Raw genomic sequence first — 23,771 nt, 5'->3', positions numbered from 1 at the left:
ATAACAGCTTACAGCAAGAAGTTTCCTTACAGTGCAGCATTATGGCAACCTAAATATTGTTATAAATACAATATAAAGTGATAATCCTATGTTTGCTATCATGATGCCATCTATTACTCATTATTACATAGATATGTACAGAATAAGCAATTCCTACAAATTAATTACACCTGTAATGCATGACCATCCCATGCATTAGGATAGGAAGGGCGAGAAAGGGGGGAGGGGGGGAGTAAACAAGTGAGTCACACTCAATTTTTTTTGTTTTTGACTAAACTCCAAGCACATGACAGTGACACAGCGACATTTTCTTACAGTGCAGCACTATGGCAACATAAATATTGATGTAAATACAATACAAAATGGTAACCCTACACTAATCATTACAATGCTGTCTATTACTCACTTTATATAATTGTGCACAGAATAAGCAATATCCAGTTTTATTGCATCTGTAATGCAAAGTGGCAATGCAAAAGTACAATCATTATATGGAGTGGGAAAGGAACAGTTGGGGGGGGGGGGGGGAGGGGGTTCATAAGTGAGTCATAATTGATCTTTTTATGTTTGACCTAATGTGCAACAAATGTGCAGCCAGTACAGAACAGTGTTACAGTGACACTATATTATACACCTGTATATTTTATAATAATAAAAAAATATGTAATGACAAAAATTAATGTGGTGGGAAGCTCAAAGTCTATGACACTGCATATGTAATTCTGCACATAGTATATAACCAAGGCTAACTAACAGCATGTAACTACAACATTCACAAAATGAGGCAGAAAACATATTTGATGAATAACAACAAGTGAAGACAAAAAATGCAGTAGGTAGCATGAGGTGTGAGCTATTGCATATGTGCATTGTAGGTAGCGAGAGTTCATAGGTTATTTGACAATACGTATCTTCTTATTCCCACAAATGACTGCAAAGGCAAATAAATATATAAAAGGACAGTGACACTGACCTGAAGGCAACACCTCAATGACAGTGAATACTGAATGTGTAATAAAATATTGATTCATAATACTGAACTATGGCAAAATGACATATCAAAGTAGGACAGATAAGTGACATATCACAATAATGCTTGTAAATAAGGCAGGAAACCAGAGTTAAAGCAGAATATGTAATAAGCCATTGATTCATAACAGAGAACCATGCCAAAGTAAAATCATAGCACAAGTACTTATAAGCAAGGCAAACAAACAATATATCATAAAAGTATAGCAGACACCAAAGAACAATTCATGTGGTACGCAGCTCAAGATCTATGCTATTGCACAAGTGCATTATGGACCATAGCATATGTCTGTGCCAAAGTCACATCATATAGCTTCAACACTTACAAACACATTAAGCGACCACCTATCTATTTTTATGAATGAGAACAAGGAAAAAAAAAAAATTCACTAGCAGAACACAATATGATTGTGTGCTGTGTTCTAAGTTTGGGGTTGCTGCACATTATAACATTACGGTGAGGCAATGATAACTATGTATCTCATAGGAGCTTTTGCCATGATCTTGGTTAAATGCTCTTTCTTTTTTTAATTTTCAGTTGTGTGAGACTTTTGTTTGCAAAATGATCATTGCATTGCTACAGGACGTAATGCAAAATTATATAATGTGTTTCATCCCGATGCAATTTTCATTTACACTGCATTAAGGTGTGAAATGACTGATCTCCCAAGAACTGTCATGGCATCCTGTGACCTGTTTCTGCTGCTTTGTTTCAGTTTACTGGTTTTAGTGTGTTTTTCATAATATTTGAAAGAAGTGTGACTGCTATTATTAATACAGTTTTCACATTTGTGATTACATTTGAAACTGACAACTCAGTGCTTCATTATGTAACCTTTTAAAAATTTCATTGTTTTGGTGACTGTGGCTTGATGACTGTTTGTTGTGTCAAATATACATTTTACCCTTTAAAATACTTGTATTTCCAAGTAGATGGCAATATATGATTGGTCATTGTGAAACCATGTCAGAGTAGATTCAGTATTTATTAATTGTTTGCAATGAGAGCTGACCAAATAACTTTATAAACATATGAAACAGTTTACTCTGGACCACGATTTATTTATGGAACTTAAATATTTCATGTATTTTGGATGACTACCACCTTCAAAATTTCTAATACAATACCAAATCTACACAGAAGAGGAAAATAAACAAATACTAAGACAATATATTCATCCAAGCAAGGACACACATACCACAAGAAAATAAATGGATACAAGGTATCTCATCAAACTAGAATATACCAGCAACATTAACATGTGTTTACCAAGATGCATGCACAGTATCATCATATGAAACTCCTTGAAGTCTTTGTAGATTGCTGATCTTTTTACTGGCAAGATGATCATCACTACAGAGTTTAGTGACAGGAAATGTGTATTAACTGAAACTTATATACTCACAATGAAAACAAGCAATTTTTGACAATATAATATAATTGGATAGATAAAAAATCTACTCACCAAGCAGCTGCAGAACACACACATGAAAGAATGTTATAAATGAACGGATTAGCACACAAGGTAGACAACAGATGACAGTTTGAACAAGACAGATGACAACAAAGACTGACAAGACAGTTACGTAAGAAGGAATGATGGCCACATGTGCTAATGTAACAACAAAAATAATCAATTTTCTTATGTACCCCTTTTGCCAGTCTTTGTTGTCATCCACCTTGTTCAAACTGTCATCTTTTTTACCTTAGGTTTTAATCTGTTCATTTATAACCTTCTTTTATGTGTGTGTTCTGCTGCTGCTTAGAGCATAGATTTTTCATCTATTTAATTACATTATACTGTAAAAAATTGATTGTTTTCATTGTTATGTTAGCCCATGTAGCCATCATTCCTTCTTATGTAACCGTCTTGTCAGTCTTTGTTGTTGCCTGTCTTTTTCAAACTGTCATCTGTTTTCTACCTTATGTGCTAATCTGTTCATTTATAACTTCCTTTTATGTGTGTGTTCTGCCACTGCTTGATGAATAGATTTTTTATCCATCCAATCAAAATATATAGCAACAATGTCACCTTGATTAAATTAAAGAAGCACCTATCAGTTCATTCACTGGTGGGCACTAGAGGTCAGTTATCTTACACACCTGGACTTCCTCAATATTATTTCATGAAAATATCAACCTCCCCTCCTAGGACATTGACCAAAACAACTTTTAAAAGCTTTGATTTTTCTTTTAATCAGATCTAGTGAGTCTCCAAAACACTGACTACAGAATACTTGGTGCTTATTTATTGTTTTGCATAAACTACACTATTTCATCATTTTAAAACTCCCCCTGCATCTCCACAATTAAGTCCCATTCAACTCTTGCTGAATTTACTAACACCACTAGCTCTAGTTGTTTTTACATTACTGAATTTGTATTTACAAAACACAACTATAACAACTGAAATGAGCAGTGTGACAGCTACCAGCACCTCAAAACTGGAATTCATCTACACCACTCACTTCCCTCTAGATGCTTCCTGCAAAAATTAGCAATTTCAGACAGCAAAATCCATCACATATCAATTTTTATATCAGTAGTGGCGAAAGTGATGGCTAAGGCATGCACCTAGTTTTGGATGCCTCTTAAGTCTCATATATGTTAATCTTTACCAATCTTCCTCCAATAATTACTGGATGAATTAAACAATTAATAATGTTTCATCAAAACACTATTGATTTTATTTTTAGTTAATTTATCTTTATTGTTTTAAACACACGAAGACCAATTTTAAGTAGTAATTTTGACAGGTAATATAAATGGAGAAGAGACAAAATGTTCACACTTGGCAAGTGAAGCTACAATAAGTTTTCTAATCAGTCCGGAATGGCACCAAGGTGCTAGTCTTCCGGGCAGCCATCTGCGTGATAAATGTATAAACAGAGTCTCAAACAGAGCGATCCTGTCAATGGCATTGCTTGGACAGTGGGTGCCTTGACAACAGGTATGTTCAAGTGTTTGTACGCTGGAGGAGGCTAGAGAGAATACCAATCATAGACAAATTCTGTTAATGCTGAAGGCAGCACTTTCGGCAAGAAAGCATAGGTGGTGAGAGAAAGTGAGGGGCCCTATGGTGGGGACTCCATGTCATTGGTGGCTAACAAAAGCCCTGAGAAGCAGCCTTACCTCATTGATATCCTACAGTAAAAAGAATACGTCTGTCCCTTGATACTGCTTCTAAGCGTGAAAAGAGTATCATTACTTCACAGACAGCCAATCAAGACGAGATCTTATTTCACTGCTATGGCAGAGGTCTAAGGGGAAATTGTGCAAAACTCTTTAAGTCAGGATTCAAGGTAGAAACTTAGTATAATTAGCTGACAAATTATAAAGTGAACTTTGGCTGGTGAGTTGGAGAGAGAACCATAAGATTAGCACCAGCAGCTGATGGTAGTCATGCATCAAGACTTGGTCACTTTCATGGAGACGCCTCATTTGGGGCAATTAGCTTTTGCCACTGAGATTGTTAGAATAAACTTACAAGTAATGTGATTCATCTGATAGGTCTTATACTCCATGAAATTTGACAAATCCTCTTCTCTTCACATTGTGGATTATACATCCAGTCAGATCAAAGTCTCCTGTTCCCAATGGTCCAACTGGCTGAATTGCTTATTAAAAATCCTGTCACCTAAGTCCAAGCAACACCAAAATTTGCAGTGCAAACACATGATTGATTTGTTACAGAAGGTTGCTACTGTAATGACCAAGACATGAAGAGTTGCCATAAAAAAAGGAAAAAAAATCTAATTATGAATATTAGCAGTAAACATTGTAACTTAAAGGCGTACAGTGCAAGCTGCTTTCGTCAGTCCACTAGAAGGTCCTACTTATTGAGAAACTGCTGATTTCACACTCACTGATTGCGAATTGGAGGTAAAAAGAGACACAGTCATATACCATCTGTAAGCTAACAGCCCCAAATGCCTTACACAGATGCTCTCAAGCAAGACAGAGTTCCAGAGCAAGAAAAGTTCCAAACAGCAGCCTTGGATGACCAACTACCAACAGCAGATACTATATGAGTGAGCATATAAAATTTTGACTCCCCACCCCCGAACCGGATGAATGGGTCTATGTAGCCCACAAAGATGAAAGACTACCACTGTTATGTGATAGTTGTAAACCAATAGATACAATCATGAAAGGGACAGTAAACTGACATTCTCAGTAAAGTTTATGGAATATGGCGAGAGACTAGACTACATATCCAGCTGACAATACAGACTGAGTGAGGCCTCTGGCACATACCACCCAATGTTAAAATAACCATGAAGGAGGTCCAGTCCAAAACTAAAATACATGCAAATAATGGCGAAGATCGAGAACTGCGCTTTCCTACACCTGAGAGCATACACACTTGCAGGACCTAAAAGGGCTAGGACAGTGCATGCATGAATTAGAATATAAGTTACGATTACACAAAAGAGTAGCACAGACTGAGAGATCCAACTGGAAAACATACAGTTCCGTCTATGCATTAGCAACCACCACTACCCTCATAACCATAGTAGTGATTCTTAGACAAGTCAAGACGCAGAAACCAGCACAGCAAGTGGAAAGAAGGGAAACATTATGACCTTGTGCATATAAATTGTGATATGACTCGTAGGAAAATCTCACAAGAAGTGCATCCCCTAAGTGAAATTATTTCCAACCACAGTGCTTCGCCACCAGATACACAAGATCGCAGATGAAGGATAGAAAAGGTGAGAAAACTGATTGTACATGTGTGTGTTACAGGACTCTAGTAATTGTATTAATAGAAAAAAACATGTTTGTATATTTATTTGAAAACAGCAATATAACTTGTGTAAGAAAAAAGTGCAGAATTAATGCATAAGATTTGAGGACAAATTTTCTCCTGGTATGGGAGGTGTATTGGATGAATCTTCAAGAGTTTCCAGAAAAAAAAATCATAAAGTATGAATATTAGCAGTAAGCCTTGTAACTTATAGACAGATGTACAGTGCAAGACACTTTCACCAGTCCATTAAGAGGTCATTTGCATTGAGAAACCACTAACTTCACAATCGCTAATGGTGTACCAGAGGCAAAAAGAGACACAGTCACTTACCATCTGTAAGCAAATGGCCCCAAATGCCGTAAATAGAGGCCCTCAAACATCAATCAAGGCAGATTCGAGACTAGGGAGAGCTGCAGACGGGAGAGCTGCAGACGAGGGAAGAGCGCCAGACGAGGGGAGAGCTGCAGACGAGGGGAGAGTTCCTTCCAGACAGAGGAGAATTCCAGTCAGATGACCAACCACCTAGCAGATATTACGTGAGCATTACACTCAATCAAGCCTGTACACTAAGAAAGCTTGCCTGTTTGTACCTCTGGACTAGGGTCACTGATTTCCATCATACATGTATCTACCTATACCTGTGGCTGAATTTCACTTACATTTAGGCGAGTACTTGAACTTAAAGGGTTCAATAATAGCAACAGAATCTGGTCCTAGCATGGTTCATGGTTTGTAGTACCATATGTTACTGTGCATACGAAAATCTTAACAAAGTGGTGGGCCAGGGTGGTCATTTGTTCTTGTACCTGATTTGAGAATCATGTAAAGTTCATCTATGTTAACTTAAATCATAAACCAATGTCTGTGCTCTTCTGCACATTCATTGCAAACTCATGACCAAGTAATAAAAAGCAAACTAGCAAACTAAACCAAAGTCTCATTTCCTTACCACCACCATATCTGCCACCTCAGCCTAACATTTAAGTCGTTCTGTACTGTCTCCAACCACAGAGAGGTGAAAAATCTCAGCTGACCCCATCACCATTGCACTCCTGCATGCAGCCACTCTTGTACTGAGAAATGGATGACCTAAAATCCAGTGTCACCTCTGATTTGAGAGTGAGCTTTTAAGTAAGTATGTTGTGACCCACATCAGGTAATGATATTAATAACCTTGTAATTCAATACTATCCAGTCCCTTCATTCTATTATGGAGATTATCAACAAAAAGGAGACCTGCCATTAGATATACCACATCTAGCAAAACATATTGGGTCTACTAATCCACAATTATTCACGATAATTACATATTTGTGAGAATGCCCCATTGGATTGTATCTTGTTATCAGTTAAAAATGTGGTACAGAAAACTAAGAAAACCAAACATCAGAATGTACATATTCACTTGCCTCTACTATTTGCAACATTATTTGACAAAAAGTAATACAAACGTCTCAAAAATGACATCGACAGGAAGAGCAGAACGGCTAAACAGGGATGGCTAGAGGATAAATGTAAGGATTTAGAGGCTTATCTCACTAGGGGTAAGATAGATACTGCCTACAGGAAAATTAAAGAGACCTTTGGAGAAAAGAGAACCACTTGCATTAATATCAAGAGCTCAGATGCAAACCCAGTTCTAAGCAAAGAAGGGAAAGCAGAAAGGTGGAAGGAGTATATAGAGGGTCTATACAAGGGTGATGCACTTGAGGACAATTTATGGAAATGGAAGAGGATGTAGATGAAGATGAAATGGGAGATATGATACTGCGTGAAGAGTTTGACAGAGCACTGAAAGACCTGAGTAGAAACAAGGCCCCGGGAGTAGACAACATTCCATTAGAACTACTGACGGCCTTGGGAGAGCCAGTCCTGACAAAACTCTACCATCTGGTGAACAAGATGTACGAGACAGGCGAAATACCCTCAGACTTCAAGAAGAATATAATAATCCCAATCCCGAAGAAAGCAGGTGTTGACAGATGTGAAAATTACTGAACTATCACTTTAATAAGTCATGGCTGCAAAATACTAATGTGAATTCTTTACAAATGAATGGAAAAACTAGTAGAAGCCGAACTTGGGGAAGATCAGTTTGGATTCCGTAGAAATATTGGAACATGTGAGGCAATACTGACCCTACGGCTTATCTTAGAAGCTAGATTAAGGAAAGGCAAACCTACGTTTCTAGCATTTGTAGACTTAGAGAAAGCTTTTGACAATGTTGACTGGAATACACTCTTTCAAATTCTGAAGGTGGCAGGGGTAAAATATAGGGAGCAAAAGGCTATTTACAATCTGTATAGAAACCAAATGGCAGTTATAAGAGTTGAGGAGCATGAAAGGGAAGCAGTGGTTGGGAAGGGAGTGAGACCGGGTTGTAGCCTCTCCCCGATGTTGTTCAATCTGTATATTGAGCAAGCAGTGAAGGAAACAAAAGAAAAATTCGGAGTAGGTATTAAAATCAATGGAGAAGAAATAAAAACTTTGAGGTTCGTCGATAACATTGTAATTCTGTCAGAGACAGCAAAGGACTGGGAAGAGCAGTTGAACGGAATGGATGGTGTCTTGAAGGGAAGGTATAAGATGAACATCAACAAAACGAGGATAACGGAATGTAGTCGAATTAAGTCAGGTGATGTTGAGGGTATTAGATTAGGAAATGAGACACTTAAAGTAGTAAAGGAGTTTTGCTATTTGGGGAGCAAAATAACTGATGATGGTCGAAGTAGAGAGGATATAAAATGTAGACTGGCAATGGCAAGGAAAGTGTTTCTGAAGAAGAGAAATTTGTTAACATCGAGTATTGATTTAAGTGTTAGGAAGTCGTTTATGAAAGTATTTGTATGGAGTGTAGCCATGTATGGAAGTGAAACATGGACGATAAATAGTTTAGACAAGAAGAGAATAGAAGCTTTTGAAATGTGGTGCTACAGAAGAATGCTGAAGATTAGATGGGTAGATCACATAACTAATGGTTGTTGAATAGGATTGGGGAGAAGAGAAGTTTGTGGCACAACTTGACTAGAAGAAGGGATCGCCGGCATGTTCTGAGGCATCAAGGGATCACCAATTTAGTATTGGACGGCAGCGTGGAGGGTAAAAAGTGTAGAGGGAGACCAAGAGATGAATACACCAAGCAGATTCAGAAGGATGTAGGTTGCAGTAGGTACTGGGAGATGAAGAAGCTTGCACAGGATAGAGTAGCATGGAGAGCTGCATCAAATCAGTCTCAGGACTGAAGACCACAACAACAACAACAACAACAACAACAGTGTACATAAAATGTGAACTGTGTTTCACTGATAATTTTGATGTTCTCAACAGCTTACCAATCACAAGTCTCTTGAATTTGGCAACTGTCACCATAACAGGGTATTTGGGATGTGTGGTGACACCCGTGATTATACAGTGTATAAAACATGAGTGGTGGAGCTGAATTTTGACACCAAAAGAAAATGTGTTCTTTCACAAAGAGAAATAGGACTGCTGATGTCCGGAGATTCAAAACATAGGATGTTTCACAATTCCTATTACAGGCTTCTTGGGATTGTAGAGGGGATTTAGTAGATCAAGTTTTGATAAGGAACCAATGTACCACTTGGATGTAAAATAAATTTAAAGATTTGATCACTTTCAGATCTCCCACATCAAAATGCACACAGAGTGGAGAAATGAAGTTGACCTGTGTTCTCTACAGGAGTTCAAGGCATTGGTAATGTTTCAAGAACTTATCTTTTCCACATAACAGAGGACATCCTCTTCAATGTCTAGTGTGCAGTGTGTCCATGCAGCGCTACACTCAGTCTTCGTAGTTGCAAACGTAACAGTTTCTCACATCATTGTTGTAGTCAGGCAAAAACAGTATGTGGTGTCATAATTACAACAGAGACTGACGATGGCACCCTGTTCTCAGTTTGTGCAATATTGTAAGCAGGAGATTTGAAATTTATCCAATATTCACAACTATTTTATATCAAAACATTATATTTCCGTATCAGAGTTCCTTATCAAAACTTTATCTGCCAAGTACCCTCTACAACATTTAAGCCTCGTACACACCTAGCAACAAAAGTTGTGGAGCATGATTCACAGGAGAAGTTTCAGGACTGTTCCATGACATATTTCTCATGCTCTACAAGTGTCACAATGAAGTTACAGGTTCATTTCCTTATTGAAGTGGAAAACGTGTGACAATGTTATGTGACTTATTGTAGTCTGTATGTATTCTGATTTAGTTTCTACTTGCCACAGAGACAACACTGAAAATAACTGGAGATTTCCAGGCCCTCAAATGCCTTTGGAATATGAGATCACAAGAATACAAAAACAGAAGCAAAAAGAAGCATGCTATGTGCACTTGGCCAGATAATATGAAATGTAACAACAAAAGAGAGGAAAAAACACACAATTTAAAAATAAAAATTCAGAAGAGAACTACTATAAAAAAGTCAAAGTGGTTTGGTTACCACCAATTACAAGTCATGGAATCCAGGGGAATTCAGCAAACAGACTGCAATTAAGGCAATGAAAATGGACAGACACACTATGAAGTAAGTACATTTTACCTTGTTTCACAGTTTATACAATACAGTCTACTGATTTCTACTTGTGCTGTAATGAGAAATATTAATTCTAAATGTACACATGTGCACATATTATTTATAATTCAACTGAAAATTATATGTAAATTAATATTTCCTCATCCGTATAATAAAACAACATGTTAATTTTGTACCATCATTGTTGTTGTTTATCACCATCATTGTTATCTGATCTATGCTGCTCAGTTCCAATTATAACCAGTTTCTTTTAAGATTTTCCAGTTTTGGTAAACCAGCAGTAGATGTGGATGAGAGAATTTGTATAAGGACTATGACAATACAATGTACCAATGTATCAGTCCAGCCCACTAAGGAAAATTATGGGGAAAAAATTGTGTAGTCACAAATCTTTGTTCAGTGGTAAGGGGAATGGTAATGAACAACGCACTAAAATTCCTGACCAGTCAGTGCGAGGATCAAGGGTGTCAAATGCATCGCCTCTCAGCCTCAGCTCTCCAAAACATGAAGAGGCCCAAAGGCTTGACTTGTCTCCCTCTGCAACAGAATTATGTCCCCTAGGTGTTATAGAACTTGATATATTTCAACTCAAGTCAAGCAATGCATTACAGCAGAATACTGAACATGATCAGTCCCTTTCAATCAGATATATTCACACCCTCCTTGGAAGACATACTGTGGATGTGTGGTAAGTGGTTCCACTCAGTGCAGCCCACTTAACAAGTGCACGCAATTTCTGAATGGAAGAGATTTATGCAATTTACCAGTAATACAATGGTGAGAGAAGTTGAATAACTTCCTGATCATTCATTAATTCACCACCAAATGACTACAATATGGCTTTACAATATGGTGACAATAACAGACAGCAGTAAGATGCCATATTTACCAATCCAACCCTTTCCCATCAGCACTACATAGGATCCAGTCAACATCAGACTTACAAATTAAACACTTCTCAACCACTGTTTAAAAAGAATATATTTTACATAAAAGCTCTCAGCAATTTCAAATTAGTACTGCTTCACTGGTTCACAGACATCACGTTAGATAATGTTGTGGAAGCTGCACAATATTTCAACCAGACAGCTGCTTGTTATCTTCAGGTGCGTACTGACCTGTTGCTGCAGTGGCTTGACAGTATACACACTGACTTGCTAGAAAATAGCGTAGGCACCAAGGGGTGGGGCTGTAACGCCATAGCAGATGAATAATGGAACAAGGTGACATCCACTGCCCCCTGGCAAAGAAACAGGCCACAGTCTTCGCATGTGCGATGCGGGGATGGCGCGGCTGCAAGTCATGTCTCAGCTCGCATGCAGGCAGTGTTGGCATCCAGTTTAAGTGTGCAGACTCCAATTCTCCATCTGCATTGACTTGGATTTGTTCGTCTGCAGTTGATGTTACCTCAGTACCATCAATGCTGGGTACCATACCTTGCCGAGTTAAAATTCAGAGTCTCTATTAATCAGGTCGTTATATGTATTTTGACTGCATCTTTAATGCTGGGTCCCAGAACATATTGGGGATCCATCATTAAAGAAGCAGATGAAATATGTGTAATGACCTGATTAATAGAAACTTTGGGTTTCAACTCAACAAGGCATGGGAACCAGCACTGGCCCTACTAAGGCATCATCAGCTGCAGATGAATGAATCCGAGTCAACACAGATGGAGAATCAGAGTCCAAGGAGTTGCACATGCAAAGACTGGGGCCCATTTCTCCAGCTGGGAGCATTGGATGTCGTCATGCTCTATGATTCATCTACGATGATGTTACAGGCCCACCCCCTGGCACCTGCGTTTTCCTAGTGAGTCAGCATAATATACTGGTGAGACTCTGCAGCAACACATCAGCAGGCACCTGAAGATGATGAGCAGCTGTCTCCTTGAAATACTGTGCAGCTTGTACAACACTATAATGGCACAATGCCTGTGAACCCATGAAGCAGTTATTATATCAGGAAGGTATCAAGCAGCACAAGTACAGCACTCACTCAATAAAGTGAAAAGAAATATATTACATAAACATAGGATCAGTTAAGTTATTTTGCCTACTTCCGTAACAGAAATGAACACAAAATGTTGGGAGGGTATAGTCTGTCTGTAAACTGCATGGACAGTGCTCATAGTGGAGGAAGTCACCTCTCCCGGAAAAACGCTACAACTGCCCGACAAGGTGTCTAAGCTGAGGCTTTTCCAAATCAATTTCCACTGTAGCAGTTAGAACAGTGTGCAGAGATGTACATAGTGTCTGCCCACATGCGTTTCTTGCATTTGCATTATTAGCAACTCTTATTTGTATCCAATGTAGTTTTAACACACTTTGTTGAATATAATCAACTCCCCTTGGGAAAGTTCTGCACACTGCGTCACTAATGATTCACAAGAGGAGCTATGGAAGTACCGGTATAACTTTGGGAAACACCCTGTAGTCCCCATAATGAAATTTTCAATCTGCAGTGGAGTGTGTACTGATATGAAACTTCCTGGCACATCAAAACTGTGTGCCAGACTGAGACCAATTTGGAAGGTTGGAGATGAAATACTGGTGGAAGTAAACCTGTGAGGGAATGTCATGAATTATGCTTGGGTAGCTTGGTAGCTCAGTCAATAGAGTGCTGGCCTGCGAAAGGCACAGGTCCCAAGTTCAAATCTCAATGTAGCATACAGTTTTAATCTTCCCGAAGTTTCATACCCCATAGTTGCTATATGTAACCCAGTGCTGTTGAGAGAATGGGGACTCACAAGCTTGCTTTCTTCTTTTTGCAGACCTACGTAAGAGGGAAGTGCATGACCATAATCTGACGACCCCCCCCCCCCCCCCCCCCCCAGCTTTCCCCCATTACACCCTCAGAACACAACGTATTCCTAAATATGGTTCTATTGCACTTACATATTGTATAACCAATATTTCTTCTTCACTTTTGCTAGATGCCGCAGTTTTCTAGATAATCATGAAACACCTAAAAAAAATACCTTTAGTATGCAGTTCATGACACTCCCCCTACCAATGTACAAAAATCTGCTACTGCACAAATTTTTTTCTACCAGTCAACATTTTTTGGTCTTTGTTAATCTTGCTATATGGATACTGTCCATATCGAATGTTGCACAATTTAGATGCCAGGTGAGTACAAGGCTTCAGAGGTCCATAATAAGAATTTTGAAACACCCTGTATTGTCCATGATGTTACAATATTACAGAATTTTAACAGCCCTTTTATTTGGAATACTGTCTTAACAGCTCAAGAAATGGACTATGCAGAGCTAGTTTAATTTTGCAGGAATACTGACTTAAAATTTGTCAACTACACTACTGGCCATTAAAATTGCTACACCACGAATATGACGTGCTACAGACGCAAAATTTAACCGACAGGAAGAAGATGCTGTGATATGCAAATTATTAGCTTTTCAGAGCTTTCACACAAGGCTGGCGCCGGTGGCGACACCTACAACGTGCTGACATGAGGATTTCTCATACACAAGAGCAGTTGACTGGCGTTGCCTGGTGAAATGTTGTTGTGATGCCTCGTGTGAGGAGAAATGCGTACCATCACGTTTCCAACTTTGATAAAGGTCGGATTGTAGCCTATTGCGATTCCGGTTTATCATATCGCGATATTGCTGCTGGCGTTGGTAGAGATCCAATGACTGTTAGCAGAATATGGAATCGGTGCGTTCAGGAGGGTAATACGGAACGCCGTGCTGGATCCCAACGGCCTCGTATCACTATCAGTCGAAATGACAGGCATCTTATCCGCACGGCTGTAACAGATCGTGCAGCCATGTCTCGATCCCTGAGTCAACAGATGGGGACGTTTGCAAGACAACAACCATCTGCACGAACAGTTCGACGACGTTTGCAGCAGCATGGACTATCAGCTCAGAGACCATTGCTGCGGTTACGCTTGACGCTGCATCACAGACAGGAGCGCCTGCGATGGTGCACTCAATGACGAACCTAGGTGCACGAATGGCAAAACGTCACTTTTTCGAATGAATACAGGTTCTGTTTACAGCATCATGATGGTCGCATCCGTATTTGGCGACATCGCGGTGAACGCACATAGGAAGCGTGTATTCGTCATCGTCATACTGGCGTATCGCCCGGCGTGATGGTATGGGGTGCCATTGGTTACACGTCTCGGTCACCTCTTTTTAGCATTGACGGCACTTTGAACAGTGGTCGTTACATTTCAGATGCCTTACGACCCGTGGCTCTACCCTTCATTCGATCCCTGCGAAACCCTACATTTCAGCAGGATAATGCACGGCCGCATGTGGTAGGTCCTGTACGAGCCTTTCTGGATACAGAAAATGTTCAACTGCTGCCCTAGCCAGCACATTCTCCAGATCTCTCACCAATTGAAAAGTCTGGTCAATGGTAGGCGAGCAACTGGCTCGTCACAATACTCCAGTCACTACTCTTGAAGAACTGTGGTATCGTGTTGAAGCAGCATGGGCAGCTGTACCTGTACACGCCATCCAAGCTCTGTTTGACTCAATGTCCAGGCGTATCAAGGCCGTTTTTACAGCCAGAGGTGGTTGTTCTGGGTACTGATTTCTCAGGATCTATGCACCCAAATTGCGTGAAAATGTAATCACATGCCAGTTCTAATATAATATATTTGTCCAAAGAATACCCGTTTATCATCTGCATTTCTTCTTGGTGTAGCAATTTTAATGGCCAGTAGTGTATTTACTTAAGAAATGAAAGTTATCACTGTGCATGTATAAGAAGCACTTTCACACATACATTTGTTGTTAGGAAGTACGTAAAACATATTTTAAAAAGGTAGTAGTTCCTAAAAACATACTAAACACGTAAAGTTCAATTAAATTCCATGCAGTCAACATATAACCGGGCTTTGTCAAATCAATTATCAAAGCAAAGGAAGACCAGTGTCTCTGCATACATTATTACAAGACTTATTAATTTAATGAGGAATGTGAAAGAAAAAGTATAGCAGGCACTTGATACTGTTAACATAACAACGGTTTGAACCTGGTCAAGACATCCTTAGTTACTAAAACCCAGATACAACATGTACATAAAGTCAAGTGATCTTATCTGGCAGGCATTTCAGTAAAATTTTTTCAATATTATGTCAGAGCAAATTATCATCTGTGAAGTTGGTTCCTCGAGAGAATATCCCAACTGTCAGTTCAATAAGACTGTCATATTATATATAATTGTATGACAGAAGCAATTAGGCACTAAGACAATTCCCTAGTTTAATGTTTCTTCAAAATAAGAGAACCTTTATTATGAAATATGGATATCTATTTTCAGACAGTCTAACACTACCAACAACTAGGTGGCTCATTGTAGCATCTTGCGCTGTTCGAAACTAAAGTTAACTGCATATGTAGCTGGCACCAGCTCATCAGCAAAATAAAATAAAATTAAAAAAAGCTTGGCTTAAAATCAAAATTGTAGAAAAAAATAAAAGAAGAAACTCAGTGCAGTACTGATATAAAACAATATGGAACATAAAAAAAACCTTAACAAAATCTAGGAACCGCAGGACATACTTTCCAAGTGCGATGAAAGGAAATATGGCCACATAGTATGCAATGCAGATAATGGCAATCATCCAGAATATGGCAGGAAAATCTTTGACATCTGTTATTCTCACCACTTCTCCATCCTGGACCATCGTTCTCTTTAGGATCCTTTCAGCTCGTCTATCCAAGTATGCCAGAATAATAGCAGAGACGAGGGACATTATGCAAGTTACTGATGCTGAAAATGTACAAAAATATTGAAGATGTTTTATAATGAACTTTAAACATCATAATCTCACATACAACACTAAGAAATTATGCAGTGGCAAAATAAGTGATCTCAACAAAGGACAGAAAGTTCTCTTACTGAAACAGTTACAATTTATTCATAGTTTTGATCAAAGTTATTTTTGAAACCTAGGTGACAGCAGTCATTTGAAAACAGAAAATTAATCTGTAGAGTGTACAAGGTGGAGGCTGGAAGGAGAAAATGAGTTTCCCCACCTCTCACTTTACCCCCTTCTGAAACTACCAGTGTGAAGGATTTCCTTCAACTCTTGCCAACATATACTAATTGCTTACACAGCTGGACCACACAGTTGCTGAACATGCTGCCCAACACAATGTGCTTCACTTGAATGACAGCTTCGCAGCCTTCACTACCTTGCTCCTTCCTACCAACAACAGTTTTTCCAAATTGCGCACGTGAGAGTCCTCCCTGCAGTACATCCTACATTCCTGTAATACCTCCAGCCTCAAACTTTGCTAGACCCTGTCCTCCACCTACCTATACCCTTCTCTTCTACCACTCCAGTACTAGATGGTCTTCTAGTCTACCAACGCATCCACTAGTCTTTTTCCCCCTCCCTATTTCTACCCCCCCCTACCCCCATGCAACCACCTGACTGCACCTAGCAGTCCTAGCCTATAACCATCACATCCCTGCGTACTTCCACAAGCAGCACTACATGTCCAGAGACAGTGGTAGAGAGAGAGAGAGAGAGAGAGAGAGAGAGAGAGAGAGAGAGAGTGTGTGTGTGTGTGTGTGTGTGTGTGTGTGTGTGTGTGTGTGTGTGTATGGGCGCGCGCGCACGTGCATCTTTTGGCCAAAAGCTTAAATAAATAACAGTATTTTCATTGTGCCTGTCTGCATCTCCTCTATATAGTGGGTAGCAATCTATTCTTTTCACATTATTGTTGCTATTACATTCTGGACTTTCCATTCAATATTCTACCTAATGGCTTTTGTTCCATCCCACAACCCTACGCTGTTTTCTTTTGTTACTATTCTCTACTATTCTCCAACACATTACTTTACTCAGTGTCTGTCCTTTTCTCCATCTTCTTTCCTGTGTTTTATCCATCACCTTCCAAATCGGACATGCTCTGTCTTGTGAATCACTCTATCAATGGTTTTGTTCATGCACAACACACAGTTACATGAGCGCACGGATTGTTGTTGCTGCATCTCAGGTTTCCACACTTTTCCTGCTGATTTCCTAGATCTTCAAATTGATCACCCTTCATCCTTCAGTCTTATGTTTCTACACATATTATTTTTTGTACCTTCCTGTGCCACATGAACTTGTTGAACCTCAATCCCTCCCCCATCTCCTCTTATTTCAGCACGCACAAACTAACCTTATCTAATCCATTTCTTCTTTCTATAGGTATTTACTACCACAGAGAAAAATAAATATGGAGTTAAAATATTAACTGTTATTGGCAAGTCATAGAAGTAAAATAATATTGTATTTTATTACATAGAGAGCTCATCAAACAATTAGTAGATGTAAGGACAATGACTTCACTTTGAAGTGGAGGGTATGGTGTAGTGAAACTTTCTGAGAGGTTAAAATTACATAGCGCACTGCAACTGAAGCTGTTTTAAGTCATGCTGTGAAGTGTGTTTGGATAAATCCGACTGCCAGAGGACTGCTTGTGAATGTCAAGGGTGCGAGTTCGAACTATCATCTGATAAACAGTCTTAATCTAAGCACAAAGTTTCAATATTGAGATATTTCAATAATTCTAATATTTAACCAATACAGTGTGTCCCAAAATAATGTATACACTCTCTAAAATTGAATATCTCTTTAATTGAAGGAGACAGAAGTACAGTTTTGTGGGTAATAATTCAGAAAGCGGTGAAAAATGTAAAAACACTTTCTTTTGTTTCAGAATTGTAAACAAACATGACATTATCATTGGATCAATGGAAATGGGTGCTAAAGTTTTACTGGAAAACACAGAATGTGAGTGAGGGTTGAATTTGGAACACCATCAACAAGGGTAACAGTTAAAAGAATCCGAGATAAGTTTGACATCGAAAGAACGGGACAGGATAAGAGGGTTGCAGAAGAAAGAGACATTCTACGGCCAAGGAAAGTATTGATGCAGTGATCCAGGCATACACACAATCTCCGAAAAACCTGTGAGGTAATGCTCTAGTGAGGGTGGAATCTGCAAAAGCAGTATTAATATAATTTTCCGGGCTCAGAAATTTAAGTTTAGAGTCCAATACATTTCCATGCTGTTAAAGAGGATGATCCCGATAGGCGAAGTGAATTTTGTGAAAGGATCACTAAGAGATGTGAAGAAGAGTTAGGTTTCAAGATCTAATGCTTTGGTCGGATGAAGCGATGTTTCTTTAAACTTAACAGAGCAATTAACCATTATAATTATGGGTACTGGGCCAGTGAGAAGCCGAGGAAAGGCATGTTAGTCTACCAGGAGTATCAGACTAGTGTGGGCTGTCTTCTAGAGGGTTAATCAGGCTGTACTTCTTTGGAAACATTGACTCAGGTGACTCTTACCTAAAAATGTTGCATCTGATGACTCCTAGTCTTATTGACTGTTTTATGGGAGGGCATTTCTCAATTGAACATTCTGTATCAGACTGATACAACGATCTCCTTATTTATTTCCTCTAGACCTATTTTTATGGGGTACTCTCAAGACCACAAACACTGGATGCCCTTAATGAGCAAATTGAGCAAACTTGTGATTCTATTCCATTAGGAACAATTAGCACGTCAGTCTATTATAAGTTGTTGTCGATGGTGTAACACAGAGGAATGAGATCGTTTTGAACATTTACCATCTTTAGCTGGACCACAGGGTACACCACAAACACTGTATTGTATTTCTATCTCCTTTAATTCAGTTTCAAAGAGTGAGATGATGTGACTTACCGAACAAAAGTGCTGGCAGGTCGATAGACACACAAACATACACATGAAATTCAAGCTTTCGCAACAAACTGTTGCCTCATCAGGAAAGAGGGAAGGAGAGGGAAGCACGAAAGGATGTGGGTTTTAAGGGAGAGGGTAAGGAGTCACTCCAATCCCGGGAGCGGAAAGACTTACCTTAGGGGGAAAAAAGGACGGGTATACACTCCCACAAACACACATATCCATCCACACATATACAGACATAAGCAGACATATTTAAAGACAAAGAGTTTGGGCAGAGATGTCGGTCGAGGCAGAGGTGCAGAGGCAAAGATGTTGTTGAACGACAGGTGAGGTATGAGTGGCGGCAACTTGAAATTAGCGGAGATTGAGGCCTGGTGGATAACGGGAAGAGAGGATATATTGAAGAGCAAGTTTCCATCTCCGGAGTTCGGATAGGTTGGTGTTAGTGGGAAGTATCCAGATAACCCGGACGGTGTAACACTGTGCCAAGATGTGCTGGCCGTGCACCAAGGCATGTTTAGCCACAGGGTGATCCTCATTACCAACAAACACTGTCTGCCTGTGTCCATTAATGCGAATGGACAATTTGTTGCTGGTCAGTTGGTAGATCACGTGGGTGCTTTCACACGTGGCTCTGCCTTTGATCGTGTACACCTTCCGGGTTACAGGACTGGAGTAGGTGGTGGTGGGAGGGTGCATGGGACAGGTTTTACACCGGGGGTGGTTACAAGGGTAGGAGCCAGAGGGTAGGGAAGGTGGTTTGGGGATTTCATAGGGATGAACTAAGAGGTTACGAAGGTTAGGTGGACGGCGGAAAGACACTCTTGGTGGAGTGGGGAGGATTTCATGAAGGATGGATCTCATTTCAGGGCAGGATTTGAGGAAGTCGTATCCCTGCTTGAGAGCCACATTCAGAATCTGATACAGTCCCGGAAAGTATCCTGTCACAAGTGGGGCACTTTTGTGGTTCTTCTGTGGGAGGTTCTGGGTTTGAGAGGATGAGGAAGTGGCTCTGGTTATTTGCTTCTGTACCAGGTCGGGAGGGTAGTTGCGGAATGCGAAAGCTGTTGTCAGGTTGTTGGTGTAATGCTTCAGGGATTCCGGACTGGAGCAGATTCGTTTGCCACGAAGACCTAGGCTGTAGGGAAGGGACCGTTTGATGTGGAATGGGTGGCAGCTGTCGTAATGGAGGTACTGTTGCTTGTTGGTGGGTTTGATGTGGATGGACGTGTGAAGCTGGCCATTGGACAGGTGGAGGTCAACATCAAGGAGAGTGGCATGGGATTTGGAGTAGGACCAGGTGAATCTGATGGAACCAAAGAAGTTGAGGTTGGAGAGGAAATTCTGGAGTTCTTCTTCACTGTGAGTCCAGATAATGAAGATGTCATCAATAAATCTGCACCAAACTTTGGGTTGGCAGGCCTGGGTAACCAAGAAGGCTTCCTCTAAGCGACCCATGAATTGGTTGGCGTACGAAGGGGCCATCCTGGTACCCACGGCTGTTCCCTTTAATTGTTGGTATGTCTGGCCTTCAAAAGTGAAGAAGTTGTGGGTCAGGATGAAGCTGGCTAAGGTAATGAGGAAAGAGGTTTTAGGTAGGGTGGCAGGTGATCGGCGTGAAAGGAAGTGCTCCATCGCAGCAAGGCCCTGGACGTGCGGGATATTTGTGTATAAGGAAGTGGCATCAATGGTTACAAGGATGGTTTCTGGGGGTAACGGATTGGGTAAGGATTCCAGGCGTTCGAGAAAGTGGTTGGTGTCTTTGATGTCCTGTAACCCGGAAGGTGTACACGATCAAAGGCAGAGCCACGTGTGAAAGCACCCACGTGATCTACCAACTGACCTGCCTACACTGTGACGCATTCTATGTGGGAATGACCAGCAACAAACTGTCCATTTGCATGAATGGACACAGGCAGACAGTGTTTGTTGGTAATGAGGATCACCCTGTAGCTAAACATGCCTTGGTGCACGGCCAGCACATCTTGGCACAGTGTTACACCGTCCGGGTTATCTGGATACTTCCCACTAACACCAACCTATCCGAACTCCGGAGATGGGAACTTGCTCTTCAATATATCCTCTCTTCCCGTTATCCACCAGGCCTCAATCTCCGCTAATTTCAAGTTGCCGCCACTCATACCTCACCTGTCATTCAACAACATCTTTGCCTCTGCACTTCTGCCTCGACTGACATCTCTGCCCAAACTCTTTATCTTTAAATATGTCTGCTTGTGTCTGTATATGTGTGGATGGATGTGTGTGTGTGTGTGTGTGTGTGTGTGTGTGTGTGTGTGTGTGTGTGTGTGTGTGTGTGTGTGTGTGTGCGCGCGCGCGCGCGCCTCTGTATATGTCTGCTTGTGTCTGTATATGTGTGGATGGATATGTGTGTGTGTGCGAGTGTATACCCATCCTTTTTTCCCCCTAAGGTAAGTCTTTCCGCTCCCGGGATTGGAATGACTCCTTACCCTCTCCCTTAAAACCCACATCCTTTCGTCTTTCCCTCTCCTTCCCTCTTTCCTGATGAGGCAACAGTTTGTTGCGAAAGCTTGAATTTTGTATGTATGTTTGTGTTTGTTTGTGTGTCTGTCGACCTGCCAGCACTTTCATTTGGTAAGTCACATCATCTTTGTTTTTAAATATATTTTTCCTACGTGGAATGTTTCCCTCTATTATAACCATATCATTTATTTGAACCCAACAATTACGTTTGTTATTGTCGCTGTTGCATTTTGAAATCTTTCCTGTCGTCTTATTTTCTCTTTATTTTCTCCTGCTGTTTTTACCAGTAGTCTCACTTTGTATTCACCTTCCCCTTTTTACCGTAATACAATTTTATCCCGCCTATATATACTCAATAATACATAACCCACTTCCAAACCATAACCAAAAAAAATTTTAATTTCCGCTTTCAACACTACCGCTGCTATAAAATCCACCGTTTCTAGTTCAATAACAGCTGCTTTCACGTATTAAACAACCATTTCGGCTAGTTCTAATAACTTTCACTTTATTTCCACTTCCGTTTTTCGCACATCACTGATCATTTTTAGCCGCTCCCCACAGGTTTTAACGTCATTATTTCTTCGTCAGACAATTGTCAGCCCCATTTTCGTAATCTTTCACCACAACACCACTCCTTTTAATACATTTACACGTTTTTTTCGAAATTTTCCCGAATTTCTCCGTCCTTTAACGTGTTTTAGCGGCAATACAACTACCTAACCTTCATGCACATTGCAGACTAACCAACACTTTTTCGCCTTTTTTCATACCAGATCTCCAGTTACTTTCTAGTTCACCCTTATCTCTCCCCTTTTATCTTTCATTTTCATTTCAACCTCATGTTACACTTTCCACCTTCTAATACCATGTCACCCTCACAACACCCCCACAACAACCCCATTAAGTTTTATTTACATTCCCTCCGCAAACATGCCTTCACCCTAGCCAGATTACGCTCGCATATTTTATTTTCTCAGGCTTGTCTGACATTTGGCATAACCCCCAAAGGCCTCACACTTAAAGTTCCCATCTCTGGCTGCAACCCTTCTTTCCATCAGTCCCTATACCAGTTCCAAACTGAACAATCCATTGCCCTCACCCAACTAATCCTTCACCTACATATCAACTCAGCCAATGAACACACCCGTCAACTCCTATCCTTAATAAAAGTCCTCAATCTTTCCTCTCCCACATCCACACCGGCTATTCAGAGCATCCTCCTATAGGCCAACCGCAAATTAGAGCAGCATGCCACCCTTCACCTCAAAAAACTATCCAATCTCCTGGTTTCCCACCTCCGGAAAGGCAACTCACTCACCCTTCACAACCTTTCCAGCAAACCTCAACCACCTCTCATTGCACACAAACCCAGTCTCTCCCACCTACTCAGTCTCCCACTTCCAGCTACACTCCCTCCAAAACCTCAAAATTCCAATCAACACAATCTGGCACCACAACACCCTAATTCAGTAGTTAACCTTTCCTCCAAACCTCTCTCCCAATTCGAAACCTCTGTCCTATCCAAAGGCCTCACCTTCAGCCCCACTCCCAGATTCAACCAAACAGCCCTCGTCAAAGATTTACTGTCCTACACTCGTACTCTCTGCTGGAAGTATCACTTTGCCACGAAGAAAAATGATCCTAATCCTACCCCTAATGATCCAACTCCCCAAGACACTATCCAAATTGAACCCTGCCTGGAACAGTTCCGTCCTCCGTCACAGCAGGACCCACCTCCTCTTCCTCAAAATCATCCTCTCCAAACCTTCCAGGAATTTCTGACTTCCAGCCTTGCTTCTCAATCCTTCTTAAAAAACCTTAATCCTACTCCCAACATCACCACTGCTGAAGCCCAGGCTATCCGTGATCTGAAGGCTGACCGGTCCATCGTCATTCTTCCGGCGGACAAGGGTTCCACGACCGTGGTACTTGATCGTCGGGAGTATGTGGCTGAGGGACTGCGTCAGCTTTCAGACAACACCACATACAAAGTTTGCCAAGGTAATCCCATTCTTGATGTCCAGGCGGAGCTTCAAGGAATCCTCAGAACCTTAGGCCCCCTACAAAACCTTTCGCCTGACTCCATCAACCTCCTGACCCCACCGACACCCCGCACCCCTACCTTCTACCTTCTTCCTAAAATTCACAAACCCAATCATCCCGGCCGCCCCATTGTAGCTGGTTACCAAGCCCCCACAGAACGTATCTC

At 40.6% G+C, this 23,771-nt stretch overlaps 1 protein-coding gene across 2 annotated transcripts in view; it reads right to left on the bottom strand.

The window, feature by feature from the left end:
• LOC124777738 (major facilitator superfamily domain-containing protein 1-like) overlaps nucleotides 1-23,771 on the bottom strand; it is a 129,642-nt gene that overhangs the window by 45,210 nt on the left and 60,661 nt on the right. For both annotated transcript variants that reach the window (XM_047253240.1, XM_047253239.1), the window contains exon 6: nucleotides 15,888-16,098. In XM_047253240.1, coding sequence (XP_047109196.1) covers nucleotides 15,888-16,098 — 211 coding nt within the window. The remainder of the gene's footprint in view (nucleotides 1-15,887; nucleotides 16,099-23,771) is intronic.

The sequence above is a fragment of the Schistocerca piceifrons genome, chromosome 2, assembly GCF_021461385.2.
Source record: "Schistocerca piceifrons isolate TAMUIC-IGC-003096 chromosome 2, iqSchPice1.1, whole genome shotgun sequence".
NCBI classification, from domain to species: Eukaryota; Metazoa; Arthropoda; class Insecta; order Orthoptera; family Acrididae; genus Schistocerca; species Schistocerca piceifrons.
This window is presented reverse-complemented; position numbering and strand designations above follow the sequence as displayed.